This window comes from Pan paniscus, chromosome 1, assembly GCF_029289425.2.
Source record: "Pan paniscus chromosome 1, NHGRI_mPanPan1-v2.0_pri, whole genome shotgun sequence".
Classification (NCBI taxonomy): Eukaryota; Metazoa; Chordata; class Mammalia; order Primates; family Hominidae; genus Pan; species Pan paniscus.
In genome coordinates, this window is record NC_073249.2 from 202,258,103 (window position 1) to 202,282,500 (window position 24,398).

Below are 24,398 nucleotides of genomic sequence, written 5' to 3' on the forward strand. Positions count from 1 at the left end.
GTGTTCCAGTCATTCCTTAGCCTTTGTTCACTTCCTAACATGCCAGCAGGCTCCTTCTGCCTCAGGGAAGACACAGACACTGTTTGTCTGACTGCAATGCTGTTCCCTTTGCCTGGTGGACTTCTCCCACCAGTATTCTAAATGTTCCAATCACATGCTGATTCCCTTTATAGCACTCACCACAGTAATTATTGAAATAAAGATGGTAAAACCTTAATTTCATCACCTTTTCTTTCCCCTGCCCAACTCCCAACACACCAAAAGGTTTACATAGGCACTACTAAGTAAGTAAAAGTGAGTGGCAAAATTTTTAAATTTAGAAATTTATTCTGTTTAATCCACAAGCTTTATATAGCTTTAGTTTAAAAAAAATCAAAAAAAAAAAAATCAAAACAAAAACAGTGAAACCAAGACACTATTCCAAAGTCTGCGCCCTTCCAGCCTTCCAAATACAAGAGGCTCTGAAAGTTGTATGTACCAATTGGAAGAACAAGACAAAAATATGAACAGAGCCATGACATTTCATTAAACAAATTGTATGTAACTGAAGGATCCTTTCTGGGACTAGCTCATTGCCTTTACAAAAGAAAAAAACAAAACAAAAAAAACAAAACCAGAAGAACAGAATGAGAGTCCAGTGTTCCAAATCAACTTGTTACACATCAATATAAACCCACAGTGTCCTGGCAAACAACATGCTTTCATTTTCTGTCTCATCCTAGAGCTCGAATCCTGATTCATTTCAGCAGAGACTCCACAGGCAACAGGAAAGATTGTGGCATTAAAATATTCATTTATACTTTTGTGGTAGTTCAAAACAGTGGTCTTATTTCTGGGCAAGCTTACAGACCATACAAGGTCAGAAGCATAACTTAAATGGGAGCTAAGACTCAAATGAAAAAAATAAGAAGAAAGAAAAACAAAAACAAAATCAAAACCAAAAAAACAAACAAAAAACCCCTCTGGGAATAGCCAGGGCATTTAAAGGAACCATAAAAATGCCAACAGTATTTAAACCCCCTTTTTTAAAAAGGGAATTTTTTTTAGCTTAAAATATTTCACTCAATGAATTATGTCAGCTGTCAATGAAAGAATGTCACTAATACACTGTGGACACCTTTTGCAATGTAAATCCATGCCCCCTTTTTTTACATGTTGAACTTCAACCTAGCAATTATTACAACAAATGTTATAGTCTAAAGCTCAAACACATTTTAGCAATTTTGAAATTGAACTGCGTACAAACCAAATAAAATTTACATCATAACAAACATTTCCCCCTAAGACTGTGGGGACACTTGGGCCTTCCTCATTGATCTCAGGGCCTTTTCACGCAGGTGCTTTTCTAAATCATCAAGGTTATCTTCAGCTTCACTTTCAGTCTCCTAAAAAAAACAGAATTTACACGGTTAAGTCTTGAGACCCTGGTGGGAAATGCCGAGTAAAGAGCAGAATCAAAGTGTGGGAGGGGAACATCACACACCGGGGACTGTTGTGGGGTAGGGGGAGCAGGGAGGGATATACCTAATGCTAAACGACGAGTTAATGGGTGCAGCACACCAACATGGCACATGTATACATATGTAACAAACCTGCACATTGTGCACATGTACCCTAAAACTTAAAGTATAATAATAATAAAATTAAAAAACAAACAAACAAAAAAACCAACCTCACAAATCTTTTGAGTACTGAACTGTATGCAAATATAATGGCCACTGTGGATAGTTAATATTTTAAATAAATAAGTCACCTTTTTAAAAAAAAAAAGTGTGGGGATCGCTGCACGACTGATATACTAAAACCCAGGGAACCACAAACTTTAAATGGGTGAACTGTATGGTACATGACTTTTATCTCAGAGTAACTGGCTAATTAGTAGAAAAAACAATTTTGCTACTTCTCAAAACAAAATGACTTTGCTATCTGTACGTAAACTGCAAGACAGCCATATACAGAGTTCCTAAATACCTTCTTCGGCTCTGGCGCTGCCACTGGCTCTTCCTGTGCTAATGTGGTTGTGGCAGCTGCAATGGCTGCAGGGGTCACAGCAGCTGCAGCAGCTGCAGCCACAGCCTTTTCCTTCTTGTGTTTTTTGTGCTTCTTGTGCTTCTTATCCTTTTTGTGTTTCTTGTCCTTCTTTTTCTTCTTTTTCTTTCCACCTCCCTCCTGATCTGAATTCTAGGAAGAAAAAAAAACAACACCCAGCATTTATAATCAATCTGATTAATATTCTGTCCAACTGAACATTTTATTTCCTCAAATCCCCAATGGACAAATCTCAAGATTTCCGAAAGGCTTTGGAGGGTGTGAGTGGGGAAGGCCCAAGGCCAATTATCACCAAGAAAAGTATTCAAAAGTCAGGGGCTATCTCCAGGATGAGCTCAATTCCAGCTCCTGAACTATTTGACCTTAGACAAATTGTTGAACTCTTTCTGAGACCTTTTTACCTAAAATAAGTGTAATAATCCCTACCTGATAAAGCTCTTGTGAAAATTAAATGAGAATATCTGTAAATCACCCATAATACTTGCCTAACATGTAGCAGACTTTTAATAAATGGTACCAGCCATTAGTCTAAACACATGCCTGTATGAATGCCATGTCTCTAGCTACCATCTGAGCTCTCCTATCTTTAGAGTGGGGATGACTGGTTCTTCCTCATGACACACATACCAAATTTATGCAAAAAGCAGGCGCCTATAATTTAATCCATAATATTTCAATTTCACACTTCTAAGCAATTACTTAAAATTCCTCACAAGTTAGCTTGCACAACTATTCAGTCAACCCAATTAAATATGGACATCTGAGGCCACAGCAGGAGGATCACTGGAGGCTAGGAGTTCAAGATCAGCCTGGTCAACACAGCAAGACCCTGTCTCTACAAAAAGTTAAAAACAAAAAACCAGCCAGGTGTAGCAGCATGTGCCTATAATCCCAGCTACTTGGGAGGCTGAGGCGAAGGGATCACCTGCGTCCAGGAAGGCTGCTGTGAGCTATGATCATCCCACCGCACTCAGCGTGGGTGACAGCATGAGACCCTGTCTCAAAAACAAACAAAAAACAGATGGACACCTAACCACTGATTTTATGCAATACAGAAACCTGCCCAAGATCAGATGTATAACTCACAAATGGGAAAAAAAGTTTAAACACCAATATTTTAATGCCCCAATGACATTTTCTCTGCTTCAAAGTGACCATATACATATTTATAAAAGGCTGTCCAAAATAAGGCAGACACATACTCTTGGCGGTGATGGGCTCGGTGTTGGGCTTTTGGCCTTTTTGACCGGTACAGCTGGTGACCAGTTTGTAGACGGTGACTGAGACTGGACGGGGGATGGAGGTGCTGGGGGCTTTTTAGCTGCTGGCTCAGGAGACCCGGAGACAGATCGGGAGGATGAGACCCTCCTTACAGACTGTGGGCTTGGGGAAGCAGCCCTAGACAAAAAGGAAAAAACATTCAGCATTGAGAACAGCCATCTCTTCACATGAGAAAACCACCAACTACACTGTACAACCAGGTTATGAATTTCAAATATACCACTTAGATTGCTGGTTGATTCAACTAACATATATCCAATTTACATTACCTATGTTTCCCAGAGGGTGGCTAAGGCCCCATAATCCTCTATCTATTCTGTTAATGATGCTTCTTATGTAAGATTAGTAATGTCAGTTCCTTACATCACACACAAGAAATGTTCAATGTCTTACTCAAGTTTAGTTTTGGAAGCATACCCCTCAAAAACAAATTGATAACTGCTAAGAACCAAGTAAAAGCCTGTGGCATTTAACTTATACCACAGAAACTATCCCAAAAAATGGAATAAGATCTGTAAATAGTACCTCAAGTTTGACTTAAAAGCTCATATTCATAACTTATTCCTTTTATATGGGGGTGGGGGGAAGCTTCCAAATATAAACAGCTATGTAAGTATTCCTAATGGAAAAGCATAAAATATTTTTACTTTTTTATCTTTTTAGGTTCCGGAGTCCTGGAGACTCTCCTAATGGGCCTAGTACTTGGAGACGGGGACTGCCTTCTTTGGGGTGATGACGACGCTCCTCTTCGAACGGGTGGAGGACTTGAGGAGGTCTGAGGAGCTCGAGGCCGTGGTGAGGGCGAATGCCGTTTGTTTGGTTGTGGTGATCGGGCCTCCCTGGTAGAGCGGCTTGGGGAAGACCCTTTCCTATGCTTGGATGATAATGAAGGTGAATGTCTCTTGGTGACTGGGGAGCTTCTTTGTTTGGGAGGTGGAGAATGGGAGACCCGCCGCTTTGGTGGTGGAGATGGTGATGCTCTTCGTTTAGGAGGGGGAGGAGGTGAAGCCGTTCTTCTCTTTGGAGGTGGAGAAGGAGAGTATCTCCTCTGTATTGGAGGAGAGTATCTTCTAGGAGAAGGTGAGCGCCGACGTGGGGGAGGAGAAGGAGTCCTAGGAAAAAGATACATAATTAAGCTGAAAGGCTCAACAAAATACAGAAACAGGATGAAAAGTAATCAGTAGGTTTGGCTATACTGTAGTTAGCACTAGGCAAAGGGAATATATTTATAAGTGAACATGCTATCTTTATATTCTCACTTAAATATCAATAAAACTTGTTTATCTCAGCTGACTGCAACACAGGACACTGTCTGCAGGACTAAGTACAAAAAAGAAAAAAAAGACATTTTGATTAACAGAAATTTGCAATTTTCAGAAGATGTGAATTTGTCAATCTTTTAACATCTATACAAAATTAACGTTTTTTGAAAACAGAATCTTGCACTGTATTAACTGAACATCAGTTATTATATAATAACCAAGTAACTATATTAGCAAAACTCTATTATGGTCACCTTAGGAAGTCTGCACTTTAAAGAGGTCTCCTATGTGGTATCCTCTCTGAATGAGCATTTGGACACTGTTTGAATAATTAAGAGTTCACTGCACAAGCCTTAAAGACACTTCTACCTCCCCTCAAAGAGACTGTTCCATTTTCTGTCTCAAAAGGCCACTTTTCAGGCCAAACTGCCTAATTTCCTCTTGGATATTGCAGACTTTTAGATCAAAGTAAATTCCTGCCCAGAGTTAGCTTTACAATAGGCCATATATTTTGGCAATGTGGTAGGGCACAATTTCATCACTGTATCTGGGTAATTACTTAGTAATTCTCAACTCCCATTTCCTCACCTGAAAAATGAAAACAATACCAACTATCAAGGAAGGTCGCTTTGAAGACTAGTAGTAAAGCATATAAAGCACCTAGCACTTTGCCTGGCACTTAACAGGCATTCAAGAGTGGCAGCCAGGCTGGGCAGAGTGGGTCACACCTGTCATCCCAGCACTCTGGGAGGCTGAGGCGGATCACCTGAGGTCAGGAGTTTGAGACCAGCCTGGCTACCATGGTGAAACCTCATCTCTACAAAAAATACAAAAACTGGCTGGGTGTGGTGGCAGATGCCTGTAATCCCAGCTACTCGGGAGGCGGAGGCAGGAGAATCGCTTGAACCCAGGAGGCGGAGGTTACAGTGAGCTGAGATCGGCCACTGCACTCCAGCCTGGGTGACAGAGTGAGACTGTCTCAAAAAAAAAAAAAAAAAGAGTGGCAGCATGTCATTACATTGCTTGGCAACATATCTGAGCAATGACATTAAAACATTTTCCCCTAATTTTTCCTTTAAAATAGTTGTAAAGAAGAGCTACAAAAATAGGAGATTTGCCACTTCACCATGCTAATATTTTATATAACCATAAGAAAATTAGCAAAACTGTAAAATGAACCTCAGTGATAACTTAGTATTACTAAAATAGCAAACAACCCAGTTTTCCACTAATGAATGTCCCTTTTCTGTTGCAGGACTTAATCAATGTTCCTTTTCTGCTCCAGGACCCTACATCTCTTTAGTTCTTGCCAATCTGTGACTGTTTCTGTCATTGTCTTTCATGACTGACACTTTTGAATACTGGTCAGGTATTCTGTAGAATGACTTTCAATTTGGGTTTGTCTGATTATTTCCTAATAATAAGACTGAGGTTTGGCATAATTGGTAAGCATACTACAGAGGTATCCAGGAAATACACGATGCCAATGTTTTATTGAGGATGTTATCTTTGATTATTTAGGTAAGAGATATCTGCCAGTATCCTCTAAATTTTCTCTTTACACTTACTAGTCAATACCATCTTTTAATGTATTAACATCTTTATGACAATACGTGATTCACCTGCTATAAAATCTACCTATTTACCCATTTAAGGTCCACTTAAAGTATACAATTAAATGATTTTAGTATATTCATATAGTTCTACAGCTATTACCATCCCCATGTCCACCCCACCCTAATCTGTTTTCTATCTCTATAGATTTGTGTATTCTAGACTTTTCATAGAGATGGAATCATATGTGTTCTTTTATGACTGGCTGAACAATGCTAGTCTGCTTACTCTAATAAGATATAATCATCAGAAAGATTCAGAGATCCTTTTGTAGTTCATAAGCATGATGATTGGGTTTTCACATGCACACATGAGCTGTGCCTCTCTCCAACCTTGTTAGGAAGTGAGCACCATTACTCATCTGATGTTATCAGGGGCGGGGGGAGTTGGGGAGATGCTCCAGTTAGCATATTTGACAAAGTACCTTCGTCGTGGTGGTGGTGTGGGAGTCCTGCGCCGTCGAGGAGGAGGGGCGGGAGAAGGAGACCGTCGCCTTCTGGTGGGTGGTGGGGATGGACTTCTCCTCCGTCTACCACTAAACCAAGAAGAATTATAGTTAATTTTTTTTTCTTTTTTTTGTGTGTGTGATGGCGTCTCACTCTGTCGCCCAGGCTGGAGTGCAATGGCATGATCTCGGCTCACTGCAACCTCCGCCTCCCAGGTTCAAGCAATTCTCCCGCCTCAGCCTCCTGAGTAGTTGGGATTACAGGCACCCATAATCATGCCTGGCTAATTTTTAAAAATATTTTTGTAGAGACGGAGTTTCACCATGTTGGCCAAGCTGGTCTTGAACTCCTGACCTCAGGTGATCTGCCTGCCTCAGCCTCCCAAAGTGCTGGGATTACAGGTGTGAGTTACCACGCCTGGCCTATATAGTTAACTTTGAGTCAGTGGCATTTATAGTTAAGTGACCCAGAAGACACGGTTTCAATTATCATTAACCCCAAGGGCAGCAATGGTTACTAAGTTTCAGAACAGTGTTTTTCAAACTACAGGTCAAGATCATCAGTCAAGACCCTGGGTGGCAGCATTAAAAAACTTAATAAAACCAGAGTGTTTTACTTGTGACAAGGGTAAATACCGTTTTGTGAAATTCTTCTTTTACTCTGGATCACAATACCAAACATTCTTGACATGACACAGAGTGAAAAAGTTCGGCAACAGCACATAAGAGCACTGCTTTTTATTGGGGATGCACATTAGAACCACCTAGGAAGCTTATGTGAGATTTATGCCTACCAGGTCTGGGCTAAGGTCCAGCCAGGTGTTTTTGGGAAAGGCTCTCCAGGTGATTCTAATTCCTTATTAGGAATCAACTGCTTTAGAGACTCTAATACAGAAATTCAAAAATGCCAATAGTCGCAAGTGGCTTAAGACCCAAGTCTGGACGTCTCTGCTCCAAGCTCTTAATTTTTTTTGCCCAGGACAGGGCTCATGCTTCCTATGAATCTGGAATTATGTTTTGTCTTGGTTCCCGTTAGAAACTAAGAAATCTCTGTTAACTGAACAGACAAAATCCTAAAAGTCACCACTAAATTTTTCAACTTAAATCTGCTTATGCTTTGTGGGGACTAAGACCTCACACTAAATACATATAAAATATTCAAAACCAGGCTCTATCTCCCCTTCTTTTCTTGAGACAGAGTCTCGCTCTGTTGCCCAGGCTGGAGTGCAGTGGCACGATCTGGGCTTACTGCAAGCTCTGCCTCCTGGGTTCACACCATTCTCCTGCCTCAGCCTCCCGAGTAGCTGGGACTACAGGTGCCCGCCACCACACCCGGCTAATTTTTTGTATTTTTAGTAGAGACGGGGTTTCACCGTGTTAGCCAGGATGGTCTTTATCTCCTGACCTCGTGAACCACCCGCCTCGGCCTCCCGAAGTGCTGGGATTACAGGCGTGAGCCTCTTTTTTTTTGAGACGGAGTTTTGCTCTTGTTGCCCAGGCTGGAGTGCAATGGCACGATATCGGCTCACTGCAACCTCCACCTCCCAGATTCAAACGATTCTCCTGCCTGAGCCTCCCGAGTAGCTGGGACTACAGGCATGCGCCACCACGCCCGGCTAACTTTTTTGTATTTTTAGTAGAGATGGGGTTCCGTCGTGTTGGCCAGGCTGGTCTCAAACGTCTGATCTCAGGTGATCCACCCAACTCAGCCTCCCAAAGTGCTGAGATTACAGGCATGAGCCACCGCACCCGGCCTCTATCTCCCCTTCTAAAATACGATACTGAAGCATAATTCCAAATAATCCTTCCTCCATCTCTAAATCCTAGGAACCTGATGGCAATTTCTAATGGCATTAAACTTGAAGCTGCTGGTATATAACTTAAAATACTTTTTAAATGACGAGAAACAAAACAAAAACATCCTGGAGTAGAGCAATAAACATTAGTGTTGATTTTACTGCTGTGAGGAATCTCTTTCCAGAACAGAAAGTAGTGCCATAATTTGGTGGGGGGGTGGGGAGGGAAGGGGAGATGAAAGAGAAGAAATTGCACCACTAATCTAACTCTGTAAAGCAATTGTTTAGTTGCTGTGCTAGCAACTTCACAAAAGCCAGAGATAATTATAGCTGGGAAAGGAATGCTTTAGCAGCCAAACTCATCTTTTTTAGGTTTTTATCTTTTATTATCATGGAGCAATTTCCTCCACAGTGTAAATACCCCGTGCTTTGCTCCATCACAAACACTGCTCACTGGTTCCTTTCCAAGAAAACACTCTTATCGATGAGATTACCTAAAACAACACAGCTTCAAAAACTGAGCTACAAAAAGGACAGTGGGATAGCTTCAGCAAGGATAAATACTTCAAAATTCAGTGGCAGCTAAGGCCCCAAAAGCAGAAAGCTGGTTAAGACAGACTAGTGTAATGTCAAATGTATAGGTCTAAAATCCAACTTTGTCACTTTGCGGCCCTAAGAAACTACCCCATCAGGGCCGCTATCTTCTCACTTATGAGAGTAAGGCCTGAATTAGGGATTTGGCTCTAAAATTTTACAGTTTTATGGTCACAGTGACACTAATAATCAAAAGTTTCAATAAAGACATGCAGGTCGGGCCCAGTGGCTCATGCCTGTAATCCCAACACTTTGGGAGGCCGAGGCGGGTGGATCACCTGACGTCAGGAGTTTGAGACCATCCTGGCCAACATGGCGAAATCCCTTCTCTACTAAAAATACAAAAATTAGCTGGGCATGGTGGCATGTGCCTGTAGTCCCAGCTACTCAGGAGGCTGAGGCAGGAGAATCGTTTGAACCTACAAAGCAGAAGTTGCAGTGAGCCGAGGTCGCACCAATGCACCCCAGCCTGGGTGATAGAGCCAGACTCCATCTCAACAACAACAACAACAAAAAAAAAAAAAAAAAAGAGAGAGATATGCAACCCACCTTTCTAGTACTGGAAAGACTGAACAGGGCCAAAGCCTTCCATTCGCTTTAATTTATTATTATTATTATTATTATTAGAGAGGGAATTTAGCTCTGTTGCCAGGCTGGAGTACAGTGGCGTGATCTCAGCTCATTGCAACCTCCGCCTCCTGGGTTCAAGCGATTCTCCTGCCTCAGCCTTCCGAGTAGCTGGGATTACAGGCACGCGCCAACACTCCCAGCTAATTTTTGTATTTTTAGTAGAAATGGGGTTTCACCATGTTGGCCAGGATGGTCTTGATCTCCTGACCTCGTGATCCTCTCACTTTTAATATTTCTAAAGTTTCTCCCTAGTTTTTCTTGCCCTCCCTAATGTCACCACAAATACAAAGTCCCTCCCCCCAAATCTAAGGAGCAATAATCCTATCTCTGGAAAAGTATCCAGATACTGTTAAAAATCTGCGTGCTGCTTGATGTAAGTTGATGCAAATTATCACAAAAGAGCACAACCAGATATTAAAAATCTAAGTTCAAATAAGGGTCTAAACCAAATAGCTCATGTATAATTCTCCCTATCATTAATCTAATGTGTTAAAAGAAATACTCAAACCAAAACAACTTAGGATCTGCACATCCACAGCCACAGCCACCATATATTTAAGAATGAGATGAGGTCACCTAAATAGGAAATTAAGTCACTAAAATTTTTGACATGTAACCCTAATTTACAAAGTAGTGTCTAACCAACCTTTTAGTCACTGGCGATTGCCATCGCTTTCCCATCTGCATCCTGAGAGCAGTGGAGAAAAACAAATGTCAAGAATTCCATTCACTAAATTATTTACTTGGGTGGATTAAGTACCATTAATGGAGACATTTTTAAATATTCAAAGATGTTCAGGAGTTACTGCTATAATAGTTTGGTTTATTTTTCTAATCATGCACACATATATGACATGGTGGTTTAAAATTTACCAATTCTAAATTAATTATTAATAACCACCAATAAAGCAAAAACAAAACAAAACAAAAACCCTAAAAAGCAAACAAAAATCCAACCATATCCAAATACTTGAAGGAGTTAACCAAATTCTCAAATAATCCCAAGTTATCAAATTTCATCACAATTACAGAACATCAGTGAACATCACTGAAGCAAAGATGTTACCGAGGGGAAGTCTCTTTTTGGCGCTTTCGTGGTGATGGAGAAGCACTCCGGGAAGGGGAATGTCTCCGCCGCCTGCCAACCTCACCATTCTTCACATGGGATCTCTTGGGTCGTTCATCTTCTGAGGAGGAGGAGGAGCCAGAGTCTATAATTACAAAATTAAAAAAAATTACATTAGGTTTGTGCTTGAATCTGTCCAAGTTTTCTGAAATCTAGGTGGATGGAGTGTTCACTAGGGTAAGCAAGCATGTATACAGGCCATCAGTTCTGAACAGAATCATTATCAATATATGATCAATGATTTCAAAGCCAAGCATATTCATTATTTAAATAAGACATAGAAATCATTTCCACAGTGTGATCCAATCAAGATGGCATACTCTAAGAAGTCTGAGCTGGGCACAGTGGCTCACCCCTGTAACCCCAGCATTTGGGAGGCCAAGGCAGAAAGACCGCTTGCGCCTCCTGAGTAGCTGGGATTACAGGTCTGCACCATCATGCCTAACTAATCTTTGTATTTTTAGTTGAGACAAGGTTTTGCCATGTTGGCCAGGCTGGTCTCGAACTCCTGACCTCAAGTGATCCATCTACCTCAGCCTCCGAAAGTGCTGGGATTACAGGTTAAGCCACCATACCCAGCCTGGTATATTCTTACAATAAAAAATGCAAATAGTAAAATAATAGGGTAGATTATTATTTTTTTTGTGTGTGGAAACAAAGCCTTGCTCTGTTGCCCAGGCTCCCAGGCTGGAGTGCAGTGGCGCGATCTCAGCTCACTCACTGCAACCTCTGCCTCCTGGGTTCAAGGGATTCTCCTGCCTGGGCCTCCCAAGTAACTGGGATTACAGGTGTGCGCCACTATGCCCGGTTAATTTTTGTATTTTTCGTAGAGATGGGGTTTCGCCCTATTGGCCAGGATGGTCTTGAACTCCTGATCTCGGCCTGCTCACCTCGGCCTCCCAAAGTGCTGGGACTACAGGTGTGAGCCACTGCGCCCAGTCTAGATTTTTAATAGGGAAAGATGTTCTAAATATACCGTTAAGTTAAAAAGTGAGGCAACATATCTACAGCTGAGCTTCTGTGGGGTTTTTTCTTTTCCTTTTTCTATATGCACAGAAAATTTCTGAATAAAAGCTTTAGGAGGTTGGAAAAAGAATGATACGTTTCCAATTTTATACTTCTGTTTTCTGTTTCACTATTGTATCCTAGGGACCTATTACTTTTATAACAATGTAACAGAAAATTAAATTTTGCAAAAGGACTTAAAACCAAAAAAAGAAACAATCCTGCCTCCTCAGACAGATTTCTATGTAGGCAAGTAAGTACTCATGCTGCACACATAGATGTTTATATACCAAGTATTTTTTATTAGGAAATACAGGTAGAAAAAAAACTTTCATCACCATCCATACCAGATGAAGACTGCTGGTTTTGTCGTCTGTATTGGCGTCTCTGCTGCACAGAATCTGCTGCAGCCATTTTGCCACCTTTATCTTCTTCTGAAAGATGGATGCATTTAGAAAGTGTTTCTTTAGTTAAGCATATAGAAAATTTGCAATTTGAATAGGAAAATAGTCTCTCAAACCTTCATTTGGTTGGATAAAAAATACAACTACTATTTTTTTTTAAAAAAGAGTTTAAAATGCCAATTCACAGGCTGATTTAGACTATCTTCACCAAATATAATAAAATTTATTTAGGCATTTATTACAGGTCAGGCTGGTGCCAAGCATTTTACAAGCAGATACAGTTAACTGTCAAAAACCTCTACTGTCCCTATTTCGGAGATGAAAGAAGAAAGGCTCAGATAAGTCAATCAAAACAGAAACAGTTAAATTCTGGAATGGGGGATTCCACCCAAGTCTGTCTGCCTTCAGAGTCTTAGCTCTTACCCTATACTTAATCTTCAAGCAGAAGGGGATGACCAAATGTGCAAAAAATCAAAATCAGCTTTAAGAAAAACAAAAACAAACCAAAATCACAAAAAAACAACAAACTTACCCGATTCAGATAACTCTACTTTTCTAGGCTTCGGTGCTGGTGAAGGGGATTCTCTTTTCTCAGTACCTTTATGTTTTGTCACTAAAAAAGAATAAGAGTGGAAAAAAGCTTATGTACAAAAAAAGGTCTATACAAGATGCTTTTCTTTTAATTTTTAAAAATTTATTATTATTTTTAAATAAAGATGGGGTCTCACTATATTAGTCAGGCTAGTCTTGAACTCCTGACCTCAAGCAATCCTCCTGCCTGAACCTCCCAAAGTGTTGGGATTACAGGCACAAGCCACTGTGCCCAGCCAAGATGCCTTCCTGCTATTACAAAAATGGGTGTGACTACTCTCAAAAAGAATTTATGAAGAATTAAAAAATTCCTGTAAGACCTTGTTGTCATATCTGAACATTATCTGAAGTGAGGCAAGAATTTTTAAATGTTTAATGAAAAGCCTCAAAAAGTTCTACAATGATTTTCAAATCTTGAGATTCTCCCAAGAAAACCAACAGTTAAAGGAAATTGGGAGCTGCTACTGAGTAGAACAAGCTCAGTAAAGTAAACCTCTGTGTGCTACACGAGCTCCACAATCTAAAATACACACCCTCCACACCCACACTCACTCCCTCACACTCAACTTCAGAGACTTCATCAACATGAAAGCTTTTAAGCAACCACAATAGGTGGGTTCAGAAAAGTAAAAGATGATAAATGATTAAGAAATAAGATCTCATGAAACTTTCACAAAGATATTTGGTCTAGAAAAGAAGAATGACTGCCCAACAGGCTAAAGGTTCTTTATGTAGGGCATAATCTTCACAATAGCACAGGGGATTTAAACTACGCATGAAAAAAAGCAGACCGCCACAAATAGTAAAAATTATTAAATACAAAGACGAGGATTCTTTCCAAAGAGCTAGAAAGAAAAAAAGGCATTTCTATACCTAAAGTAGTAGGAGAGCAGTGGGTATCCTATGAATTATCCAATTGTCTTTTACCAATGACATAGAAATATGGTAACTACCTTTTGTAAGCCTGCTGGATTAGACATACTATTAACACAGTCAGTAGTATCACATCCCTTTCTCCCTATTCCATTTCACAAGAGAGGAAACCTGAGGCTTAAAAAGAAGCAACTTCACCTCAGTCACAAAGACAATTTAAGTGAGCTAAGATGTGAATCCAAGAATCTATTTTTAGGCCATGGGTTTTAATCTCAACAACTAACTCTGCTTATAGTATCTATCCATTGCTACAACTAAAATCATAAGTATATTCACATATAAACATATATATACCATAAATTAACCTAAAACACCACTTGAGAACATCCCAATAAGAAATAAACCTACAGACAATTTGATCCTCTCAGGATCCTGATACCTGTTTTGTGTGATTAAAGCAATTGCCATGGAATGTTTGACTCAGAATACAGATACATCTCATTTAACAGACACTCACATTCAGAATTCTGTAATGGTTTATTCCAAGGGGCAGTAATTAGAGAACCAGTGATCTAACACAGTAATCGCATCTTTGCTAAAGAAGTCAAAATGAAGAATTTACCAGTATGCCTTTTCAATGAACAGACTTTTCCCTTTCTCTCTTTTTTTTTTTTTTGAGACGGAGTTTCGCTCTTGTTGCCTAGGCTGGAGTGCAATGGCATGATCTCGGCTCACTGCAACCTCCGCCTCCCGGGTTCAAGGGATTCTCCTGCCTCAGCCACCTGAGTAGCTGGGATTACAGGCATGCGCCAACCACGCCCGGCTAATTTTGTATTTTTAGTAGAGACGGGGTTTCTCCATGTTGGTCACGCGGGTCTTGAACTCCCAACCTCGGGTGATCCGCCCATCTCTGCCTCCCAAAGTGCTGGGATTACAGGCGTGAGCCACCGTGCCCAGCGACTTTTCTTAAAATTTCTACGTAATAAGCCATTTGGACAAATCACTGGATTGGGTAAAGAATGGCTATCACTCAATCAGATATCAGGAATCATGACAGTGCAAATAGCAAACTATACTTAATACTTATATTTTAACAAATTCAAAGAAATAAAAATATTTTAAAATTGTTAACTATTTGAGGCTCTTTTTCTAAGTCCATATTCTCTATTTTTAAGTGTTACTTAATGCTCAATTTCTGCAAAGATATTATGGGCACGTCGTTAAAAAGTGCATGTCCAAGTTACCACCTTAGAGAATTGGGTTCCCAAGCTTGCTTTGGAAGCTGATTGTTTGGATACATTTTCCCCTAAGAAACATTAAAAATGTGGTTATGCTTACAAGATAGTTGGCAAAAGCCTACTCATTATATAATACAAGTGAATTGTAACATTATTTACATTTTCCCCCAGTGGAAATACACATCTGGAGTTGCATCCTGATTCAATTTCTCACTAATTACTTAGCTAAAGTAGTCTTTATTAATACATTTGTATTAGCTGGGTGTGGTGGCATGTGCCTGTAATCCCAGCTACTCGTGAGGCTGAGGCAGGAGAATTGCTTGAACCTGGGAGGCAGAGGTTGCAGTGAGCCGAGACTGCAACATTGCACTCCAGCCTGGGCGACAGAGCAAGACTCCGTCTCCAAAAAAAAAAAAAAAAAAAATTTATACCATCAAACAACTATCATTTATATACTCCTACTCTGGTTTAATACAATTGAATCACAGCATTATTAATATTATAACAGCACTTCAGATTTCTATTTTTCTAGATGAGACTTTACACCATTTACTTTATGTTAATGTTGTTTTAAGTATTCAAGGGACAAAATCATTCTAGCATGAAGTCAGAAATCGTAGAAGGCAACTTTAAAACCACAATTTTAAATTTACTCCAACAGTCCTATTAATTATTAATCTTAGACCTGCCCAAAAGATCACTTATAAAGATAAGTTACTCTGTGACCAACAATAGTAAAATAACCATTTAAGTGTCCAGATAGCACAATGTATGTGGCCAAGCTAATCTAAATAAATCAAAATTACCACACCGTCACCACCAGTATTGATCATGTTAACATACTTCGCTGACTGTGCCACTGATTTCAAGCACTATTTTATGTACTAAGATAATGCCAATTTATGAAATGTCAATAATTACAAATGTTTCCCCTAAGATCCCTTCAGATGACTGTATACTGTATTCCAAATAATTAACCTGTAAGTTCCCCAAAACACTTTTCCTGCCTCCCTCCCACTCCATTTGCCCACTATCAAGAGCAGAGCCCTAAAGCCCTGATTAGTGGCCACTAGGGAAAATATTAACTGTAATATCTATTACATTTCAATGATGTTACTGTTCTAAGCAGCAGAAACTGCAAAGTAATTTCTGAAATCATACTACCAGATAGAGAAGCTAAAGAATTTCAACCCTGCCCTCCATTTCTCACCTTTAGCAATCAAAGAAGAGTTCTGGGGTAGGAAAGTTGTGAAAAGTATTCACTATTTAACTGGGAATGACAACTCAAGTTTTATTCCTAGTTGGTTGACCTTGACCAAGTCAACTAACCTGAAAATCTGTTTCTTGATGACAACTGTTAAGGTCTTTTCTAGCTCTGAAATTTCATCACAGAGGGCTGGGATCAGTTTAATATAAAAGGTTGTCTGGGCCGGGTGTGGTGGCTCACACTTGTAATCCCAGGGGTTGGAGGCTGCAGTGAGCTATGACTGGGCCACTGCACTCCAGCCCGGGTGACAGAGTGAGATGCTGGCTCTATTTAGGGGGGTGGTGGGGAGAGGTTATTTCCAAGTAAGTCAAACCAATATTCAGCTCCAGTGGTCACAGGGGAGACTGACTGCACTGCCTGTAGTGCCTCTCTTTGGGTAGGTTGTTTGAACACGGAAGCCCTGTCCCAAAACCCACAGAAATACTTATTTTCACCATGGCTTACTTCTTTCCTATGTACACATCCACTCTGTCTTGTTTGCAAAAAGTATACGCCAAAACACAAGAAATTAGCATCTGTGCAGATGCTTTTTAAAAGTACCTAATAATTCTTAACAATCAACCTATTTTAACAAGGATTGGTCCCTCTGTTCAGGTACTTTTGCAACTCTTAGGCTATATGATATAAATAGAAAAAAATCATCACTTGATGTGTTTTTGCAAAGTAACAGGTAAAAACACTTGTTTTTTTCCCTGGAGAGCTTTGTGGCTCCAGACAAAGAATAAATATTCAGAAGTACAAACTTTACAGGAAAAGACAAAATAGGCCAGGGCCATGGGCATCAGATTTGGACATGGTAACTGAAAATGGACTGAAATTTTCCCAATGCTGAAAAGCAGTATGGTACATGAGGTTATGAAAACAGTGATCCCGAAGCCCCTCTCTCAAACTGAGGACTGAACCTGGAACAGTTACAGGCTTCTCTACTTTCACTAGCTGCTTCTCTAAGGGGCCAACAAAAGTGGCCATGTCTTATTTAATGAATCTATCACTACAATAAAAATGTCACAATTCAGAAAACATTACTTTTTACAGACTATCATAATCTGCTGGTCACCCTTTCACTCTGTCAGCTTATCTATGCCTCATTGTCACAGATACAAAAAAGGAAAGCAAAATTTGCCTTTCTAGGTATCACCACATTGCAGCCTTGGGGAGTGGGGAGATAAGGCAACAGGGTGAATAATTAGTAATGCTGGTCTCATCAAGCTCATTAAAATGTACAATGAAAATTTTGCCCATCCCCATTTCTTTGTTTCTAACCTGAAATTTTTTCTCTCTCTTTTTTTAAGAGTCAGGATCTCGCTATGGGGCTGAGGCCAGCCTTGAACTTCTGGGATCAAGTGATCTTCCTGCCTTAGCCTTCTGAGTAGCTGGGACCACAGGCTCATGCCACCACACCTGGCTCTAACCTGAAATTTTCAATATGATCATAATAACCCCAGTGTGTGTTAACCTACAGATTGCTCCTTAAAACTCAATTGCTTTAGCAGCTTTTAAGATCCTCCCCATCCCTTACTACTCACCTTTTAGGCTGTATATCATTCCAGCCCTAAGCTCCAGAGAGCCTGGTTCAAATGGACACTACAGTTTTTTCCATGCGTATTTAATGCTCACAGAACAAACCCCAATAGACCACAACCTTCACTCAGACTAACACAGCATTCTACTTGCCTGGCAGGATCACAGATCATAAATTCCTCAGAAATCAATCTGCAGAATAAAGCAAGGACAACACTCAGAAGAACCCTGCCTAGAACCTAAATTAAAAAAACAAATCAGCTTTTAAGAGGACACCATGTCCTTTGCTTGGGAGCGTAATGCGACCAAGAAAGAACTAAAAGAGAATATGAAGTCCTCTTATTTAAGATATCAAACCAAAAATCTTCAGGAGAAAAAAAAGTTAACTGGTCTCATAGTAATAAAATGATCCCTTATCATGCCAACGCAAACTTTGATATGTTACCCCAACTCAAACAGCCCACGGCTGGTAAAAGATTTCTCCACCTGCGCAATGCCAGAGGGCATTGCTAAAAACAAAACCCTTTTACACATAAAAAAGCCCCAAGATTTTAAAGCAGGAAAGAGGTAGGCTTATAAGTAAACCTACAGAGAGTATCAGATACAAATATTATCTAGCTATTTCATACTTTGAGAGTGAGCAGGGGGCAATAACTGACTATGCTTTGTAGCCAAAGAAAGAGAGAACATGTTTCATATGTGTTTGATTTTTACCTTTACCTGAAGTTCTCCCTGGAGACACAGAAACACGACTTTTTCTTGTACGGTTTGACTGCTGGGGTGTAGGGGAATGCCGAGTTTTGGGTGGTGGAGTTGCAGGAGGTGATGGCCTGTGCCTTCGCCTTGGAGGACTTGCTGAAGGAGATAACCTACGAGTTTTCCGAGGGGGGCTGGATGTCCTCTTGGGAGGCTTCTTTGGTGGTGACCGTGAACGAGATGAAGAGGATGATGAGCTACTCCCAGACAAGGATGCTGACGAACGTCTTCTTCTGTGGAATAAAGTATTCATATTCACTAATTGCACACTTATAAAGAATGGCCTTACAGGTATGAACAGTTTACACAAAAATACAGCTATTTTAATCCGACTTTTGAGTTTATGTAGCTAAGCACATAAATGAGTCCAAAAGAATGGGGGAAAAAACCATAACCTAGGCCAGGAAACAGCTAGTTCTGAAATTAATATAAACAACTTAATGTGATAAATACTTCTGTCTGTGTTCTCTCTCCAGTTATAAAACTTGTCAGGTTGAATGCTATAATAAAATAACTAACTAGTCCTTCTGCCTTAGGAATGGTATTGGTGTTTTGGAGTTTGCATATAAAATTTGGGGGCAAGGTATTTTCCATTTAATAACACAATGTTGAGAAACCTTTAGGTTGCATTTTTAAAAAAGATGTGCAAAACTAAGAATTCATTTAGCTACATAAACTTAGAAGCAGGGGCCTCTCGAATTCTGCGGCAAAATTTGTGTTAAGTTCTGTTGCAATTATGTGTACCTGCAGAATTCACCTTTGGCGGAAGAATTCCTGAGAACCTGAAAAAAAGAAACCCTACCTTAAGTGTGAGATAAAAACTGGCTGAAAGGGAATCTTAAACAATCTGTAAAATATTGACTGCTAAATGGCTGAGTAAGCACAATTTAAACATGCTGTTTGCAAAACTCCAGTATAAGAAATAGCTGTTTCCACTAATCTTGTACTAGGAAGCACCAGCATTACTTTTCTCCTAAAAGGGAATTAGAAAAGTGTGATGCCTGAAAATTGACTGACCATTTACCTCACTAATTTCCTCTATGAGCACGACACATCAATTCTTTGCAACAGTAGTAATAGTTCAATATATCTTGACAACCCCTTCCCAAAGAAAATTTTCAAAATATGGGACTCTGAAAAACCTGACTGCAGAAACAAAGTAACTTTACAGAGCTTACTTGATTTTTCCCCTCTTTATTTCCAAATTGATTTGGTTCCCTGAAAAGAACTTTAAAAGATTCAAACAAAAAATTCTGTCCAAAATATAACTGGAAGCTTAATCATCGGCATTTCTCCCCAAGCCAGGTGAAACGTATTGCAAGAAGGCACAAAAACTGCTACCAGTGCACTAGGACTCTACTTTGGGTAGACTTAGCCACTAATTTTTGTTTAAAGTGATATATCCAAGATTCAAATATTTTATCTTATGCTCATTTTAGAATGATGTAAAAAAAAGAACACTGGTATAGTTGGGGTTTTGAAAAATAACCAGACACTAAACTAGTAATAGCAATTATATCTATGGAATATAGATATATTCCCCCACGGATTATGGAAAACTTCCAAGTTATGCTATTCCTGTCTGAATTACTTATAAGCTTCATTACTTCTATAATGAGAATTTTCTATGAGAATTTTATAAAAAATTCATAAAAATATTTTTCTCAAAGTATAATAGCAAATGAATTACTTTAATACTGGTAAAAGGAGCTTACTGGCCCTATAATCAGCTACTTTTCAGAAGCCAGTTAAAAGCCAAAGAGAAGGTGGCCAATTCTCTTACTTAGTATGATTTCTTGGTGAAGTCTAGAAGGGTAAAAGTTAACAGAAAATTATCAATAAGATGAATTTCTCGTTTACTTTCCAACACCAGACTAGACACTTTTCATAACACGAACAATTGCATTACACTTCAAATGAAACAGACTCTTTAGAAGACATTGTCTAATATCACCTATGAGTTCTTTCTTCCAGGGGACACTAATTTACAGATTATCCTAAAAGAAAGAGTATCCAGAAGTGTCAAACACTTGACACTTCCAAATTTTAAAAATCTTACCGTCTTACTGGAGATCTACTCCTTCTGTGCCTTGGTGGAGGAGGCATTCTTCTTGGCGGAGTTCTTCTTCGAGGAGATGGCCGCCTTCTTGGGCTTGGCCGCCTTCTAGGTGAATACGATCTGCCGTAACAAAGAGAATTAGGTCCTGAATAAACCAGGAGTGAGGAATTTCTTGGCTTAGTTTTCTCAATGGCCACATCTAAAAAATGAATTTCAAAGATCAAAATTTTCCATTTATGTAGATTTTTATGGTACACAGAAAAGTGTCCTCAAATTCTCTGTGTACATTCAAAAAATATTTGTACTAAACATCTTCTACCACTTTGAAATTATTTATCTAACTGTACCCAGTAGAGTAGTATATAAAACCTAAGATCTTTGTTGATCTTAAAGCCACAACTCACCTTGATCGGGATCTATGGCGCCGTCTAGGTCGAGTGTGAGAAGGAGAGCGGGACCGCGTCCGGGATCTTGATTTGGAGCGTGACCGAGATCGTGGTCGGGTCTTCTCCTTCTCCTTTTCTTTTTTGGAATTTTTTTCCGGAGAAGGTTCTTTAGGCTCTGGTATAGGTTCAGGTTTGGGAACTTTCAGAATGTCACTGTGGAAACAAAAGCTTTTTTTTTTTTTTTTGCCTTCTTGTACTCAGCCTTCTAAATCATTATACAATGATGTAATAAAGTATTTCTAAAACTTTTCAAAATTCACAGACTTGTCTCTATCTCCAAAAGACACATAAGTATGTATGTACCTATCACTGAAACCCAGAGAGCAACTAATAATTCCAACCATGTACATTTTCTTTTCTTCTTCTGAGACAGGGTCTCACTCTTGTCACTCAGGCTGGAGTGTACTGGCATGATCTTGGCTCACTGCAGCTTCAACCTCCCAGGCTCAAGTGATCCTCCTGAGTAGCTGGGACTACAGGCATCTGCCAACCATGCCCGGCTAATTTGTGTGTGTGTGTGTACATATATATATATATATTTTTAGTACAGATGGAGTTTCACCATGTTGCCCCAGGCTGGTCTCTAACTCGTGAGCTCAAGCGATCCACCCACCTCAGCCTCCCCAAGTGCTGAGATTACAGGCATGCACCCCCACATCTGGCAACCACATACATTTCTTAAAAGTGTGAAGTTGTCCACAATACGTTGAGGAAAAAAAGCAAGTTACAATATGTAAAATACCTGAAACAATACAACCAAGATAGTAATGGTCACCCTCTGGGGCATTTTCTTTTAATATACTCTCCTAAACAATTTCTTTTCAACAAACTAATTTTATAATTTAAAAAATCTAAAAGGAAAGTAAGTAGTTTTAACTCAGATGTCATATTTGCAGTCACTATTAATCTAAAATTGTGATTATTTATAAATGAATTTTTATATACTTGCCTAGTAGAAGTAGCCTCTTGTACTGAAGGTTCTTTTACTTTCACTGAAGGTTCTGGGAGCTCTGGAGTTTTTTCCTTCTTTTCTGGAGCAGGGGAAGGACTCCGGCTCTTGGTTCTGTGACGGGGAGATCGAGAATGACTGCGCTTTCTCTCTCTCCTGACAGGGGAAGATCGTCTTCTAGGGGAAGGAGATCTGGATTTGCGTCTAGGATGAAAGTAATTTTTTTCAGGTTTTTAAATAACATGGATTGGAAGAGAGGAGTCAAAGGGAGAAGTGAGGATTAATCTTTAGTTACACTACTGTTTATATCTGAGATGTTTCCCTATGGAAATAAAGACATGCTAACCTAATCTACTTGACAGGGAAGAGAAAGACAAGCAAATGAAAGATAACATTCTCGAGTATATCAGTTATAAGGGAGAAAAGCACTAACTTGGGACTCTAGACTTAGGTTCTTAATCATTCCCAGAGATCAAAAGACCAACTTTTCAGAGGCAAAGAGGATGCTTTAAAGCAAACAATGATAATCCTTGACAACAAATCAAACTCCCAAACATATAATATTTAGATGCGGACAGATTACAATGGAGTTCATCAGGAAGAGCCTCAGTATGCCAGAAAAATGACTAATACCATTAAAGCAACATGTTCTTCAGAAAAGAGAAATATACATCAAACATCCAGAAGATAGCTTTTTTGCAAGAGGAGAAGCCCTCTTTCTTAACAGTAGCCTGCCTAACTGTTTTTCTCTTATTCACACAGAAGGAAAATGGCAGACATACTTCATCAATAGTCAAGTAGTTACCACTATGACAATTTGTGCTTAGCTCTATAAATATTACTTCCATAAGGAGATTTTAGTATCAAATATATAAATGAAAGGGACAAAGAAATTACCTCTTCTCTTTACTAATTCCAGCAGACATTTATGAAAGAAATAAGCAGAACCCTAAAAATAAAAAGCCTAATGGAGTTCTCACCTTTCACCACAAATATAGAAGCTGAGTCGTGGATTTAAAAATGTGAACCTAACAATAGTCTCACTGGAAGAAGAAAACAAATAAATGATCTGAAGTTTGGGTTCAGTACAACCATCTAAGAAAAGCAGAACAGGGAATTAGGTAAGTATTACATGAACGGCTAATGAGTACAGATTTCGAGTACAGATTTCTTTTTAGAAGAAAGGAAATGGAAAGAAAAAGTGAGTCAGAGTACATTTTTAAAAACCCAAATTAACTGTTATGAACTAAAGCAATATGGAAGAAAAAGTTTAAAGTTTTGATTTAGGAATTTAGAGTTGGATAATTTATGAACATCTGCGAGACACTCATGGCTAAATTATCTGTCTCAAACAAAATATGACAGATTTCTTTAGTCCAGAGGCAAGGCACAGGTCACCATGAAAACTGCATGATGGAACAAATTCCTTGAATAGCGCTGTTAGATTCCTTTTTAACTAAGGAAGTTTCTTAAGACCTAAAGTACCTGTAAAACATCAGTTATGCATCTATTGTATGATACCTTCTTGGGCTACGAGACCGCTCCCTTTTTTCTCTGCTGCTTTCTTTTTCTTCCTTATCTCTTTTATCTTTGTCTTCATCTTGCTTTTTCATAGATGCCAGTTTTTCTTGTTCAATCTGCAAAGACCAGGTTTTCAAAATATACATAGTTGAACATTTGAGAACAAACTGAAGACTACTTTCTACGTGTGTTAAACACCAATGCTATTAACTATCATTTCATCGGCCTCTTCTTTTGAACCAGACCTGTTCTTTCTTCACCCACGCTACAGATACACATTAAGACTGGTATTATCGCCACTCATTTACAAATAAATATTGACTGAAAGTTAATCTCTAAGACCTGAACTAAAGAGATGTTTTCAAGCTTACTTCAAAAAAATAAAAATAAAAATAAAAAATAAAATAAAAAAGAAAATCACTTTCACATTGACCTTACTCTTTCTGGGAGTTCATCTGTATTGCCCATATTAAGAGTTTATGCTGGCTGGGCACGGTGGCTCACGTCTATAATCCCGCCAAGGGCGGGCAGATCACTTGAGGTCAGGAGTTCGAGACAAGTCTGGCCAACATGGCAAAATCCCGTCTGTACTAAAAATACAAAAATGAGTCGGATGTGATGGTGTGCGCCTGTAATCCCAGCTACTCGAGACTGAGGCATGAGAATCGCTTGAACTCAGGAGGTGAAAGTTGCAGTGAGCAGAGATCACACCACTGCACTCTAGCCTGGGTGACAGACTGAAACTGTGTCTCAAAAAAACAACAAAAACCAAAAACAACAAACCAAAAATCCTTATGCTTACCTTTCAGTGTTAAATTCAAATTTCTTTTAAGCTACAGTAGCACTCATATATTCAGAATTTGTAAAAATCTAGCAAATCACTAGACTGGGAAAATGACATTCTAAGCTCAATGTTTGGTTGGAGGGAGGAGCAGTGAACCAAAACTGAATGTTTAAATACAGTACAGCAA

General features: G+C 39.4%; 1 protein-coding gene and 1 non-coding gene across 32 annotated transcripts in view; one reads left to right on the forward strand and one right to left on the reverse strand.

Annotated features, from left to right (window-relative positions):
• Nucleotides 1-307: 307 nt before the first annotated feature.
• Nucleotides 308-24,398, reverse strand: part of SRRM1 (serine and arginine repetitive matrix 1) — a 31,061-nt gene continuing 6,970 nt past the window's right edge. For 3 of the 31 annotated variants that reach the window (XM_008963153.5, XM_034958204.3, XM_055096469.2), the window contains 14 exons: nt 23,428-23,543; nt 21,907-22,110; nt 20,916-21,110; nt 20,512-20,631; nt 18,411-18,685; nt 12,739-12,819; nt 12,150-12,236; nt 10,738-10,882; nt 10,318-10,359; nt 6,631-6,741; nt 3,978-4,442; nt 3,252-3,447; nt 1,972-2,181; nt 308-1,385 (listed from right to left, as the gene is read on the reverse strand). In XM_008963153.5, the coding sequence (XP_008961401.1) occupies nt 1,281-1,385; nt 1,972-2,181; nt 3,252-3,447; nt 3,978-4,442; nt 6,631-6,741; nt 10,318-10,359; nt 10,738-10,882; nt 12,150-12,236; nt 12,739-12,819; nt 18,411-18,685; nt 20,512-20,631; nt 20,916-21,110; nt 21,907-22,110; nt 23,428-23,543 (2,352 nt within the window). In that variant the 3' untranslated portion in view covers nt 308-1,280. The remainder of the gene's footprint in view (nt 1,386-1,971; nt 2,182-3,251; nt 3,448-3,977; nt 4,443-6,630; nt 6,742-10,317; nt 10,360-10,737; nt 10,883-12,149; nt 12,237-12,738; nt 12,820-18,410; nt 18,686-20,511; nt 20,632-20,915; nt 21,111-21,906; nt 22,111-23,427; nt 23,544-24,398) is intronic. The other 28 variants (XM_034958316.3, XM_063601586.1, XM_034958310.3 and 25 more) reach the window with 15 other exon arrangements.
• On the forward strand, nt 6,469-6,573 carry LOC112438701 (small nucleolar RNA U13). Its single transcript, XR_003027077.3, has one exon. It is a non-coding gene; the product is annotated as a small nucleolar RNA U13 (small nucleolar RNA).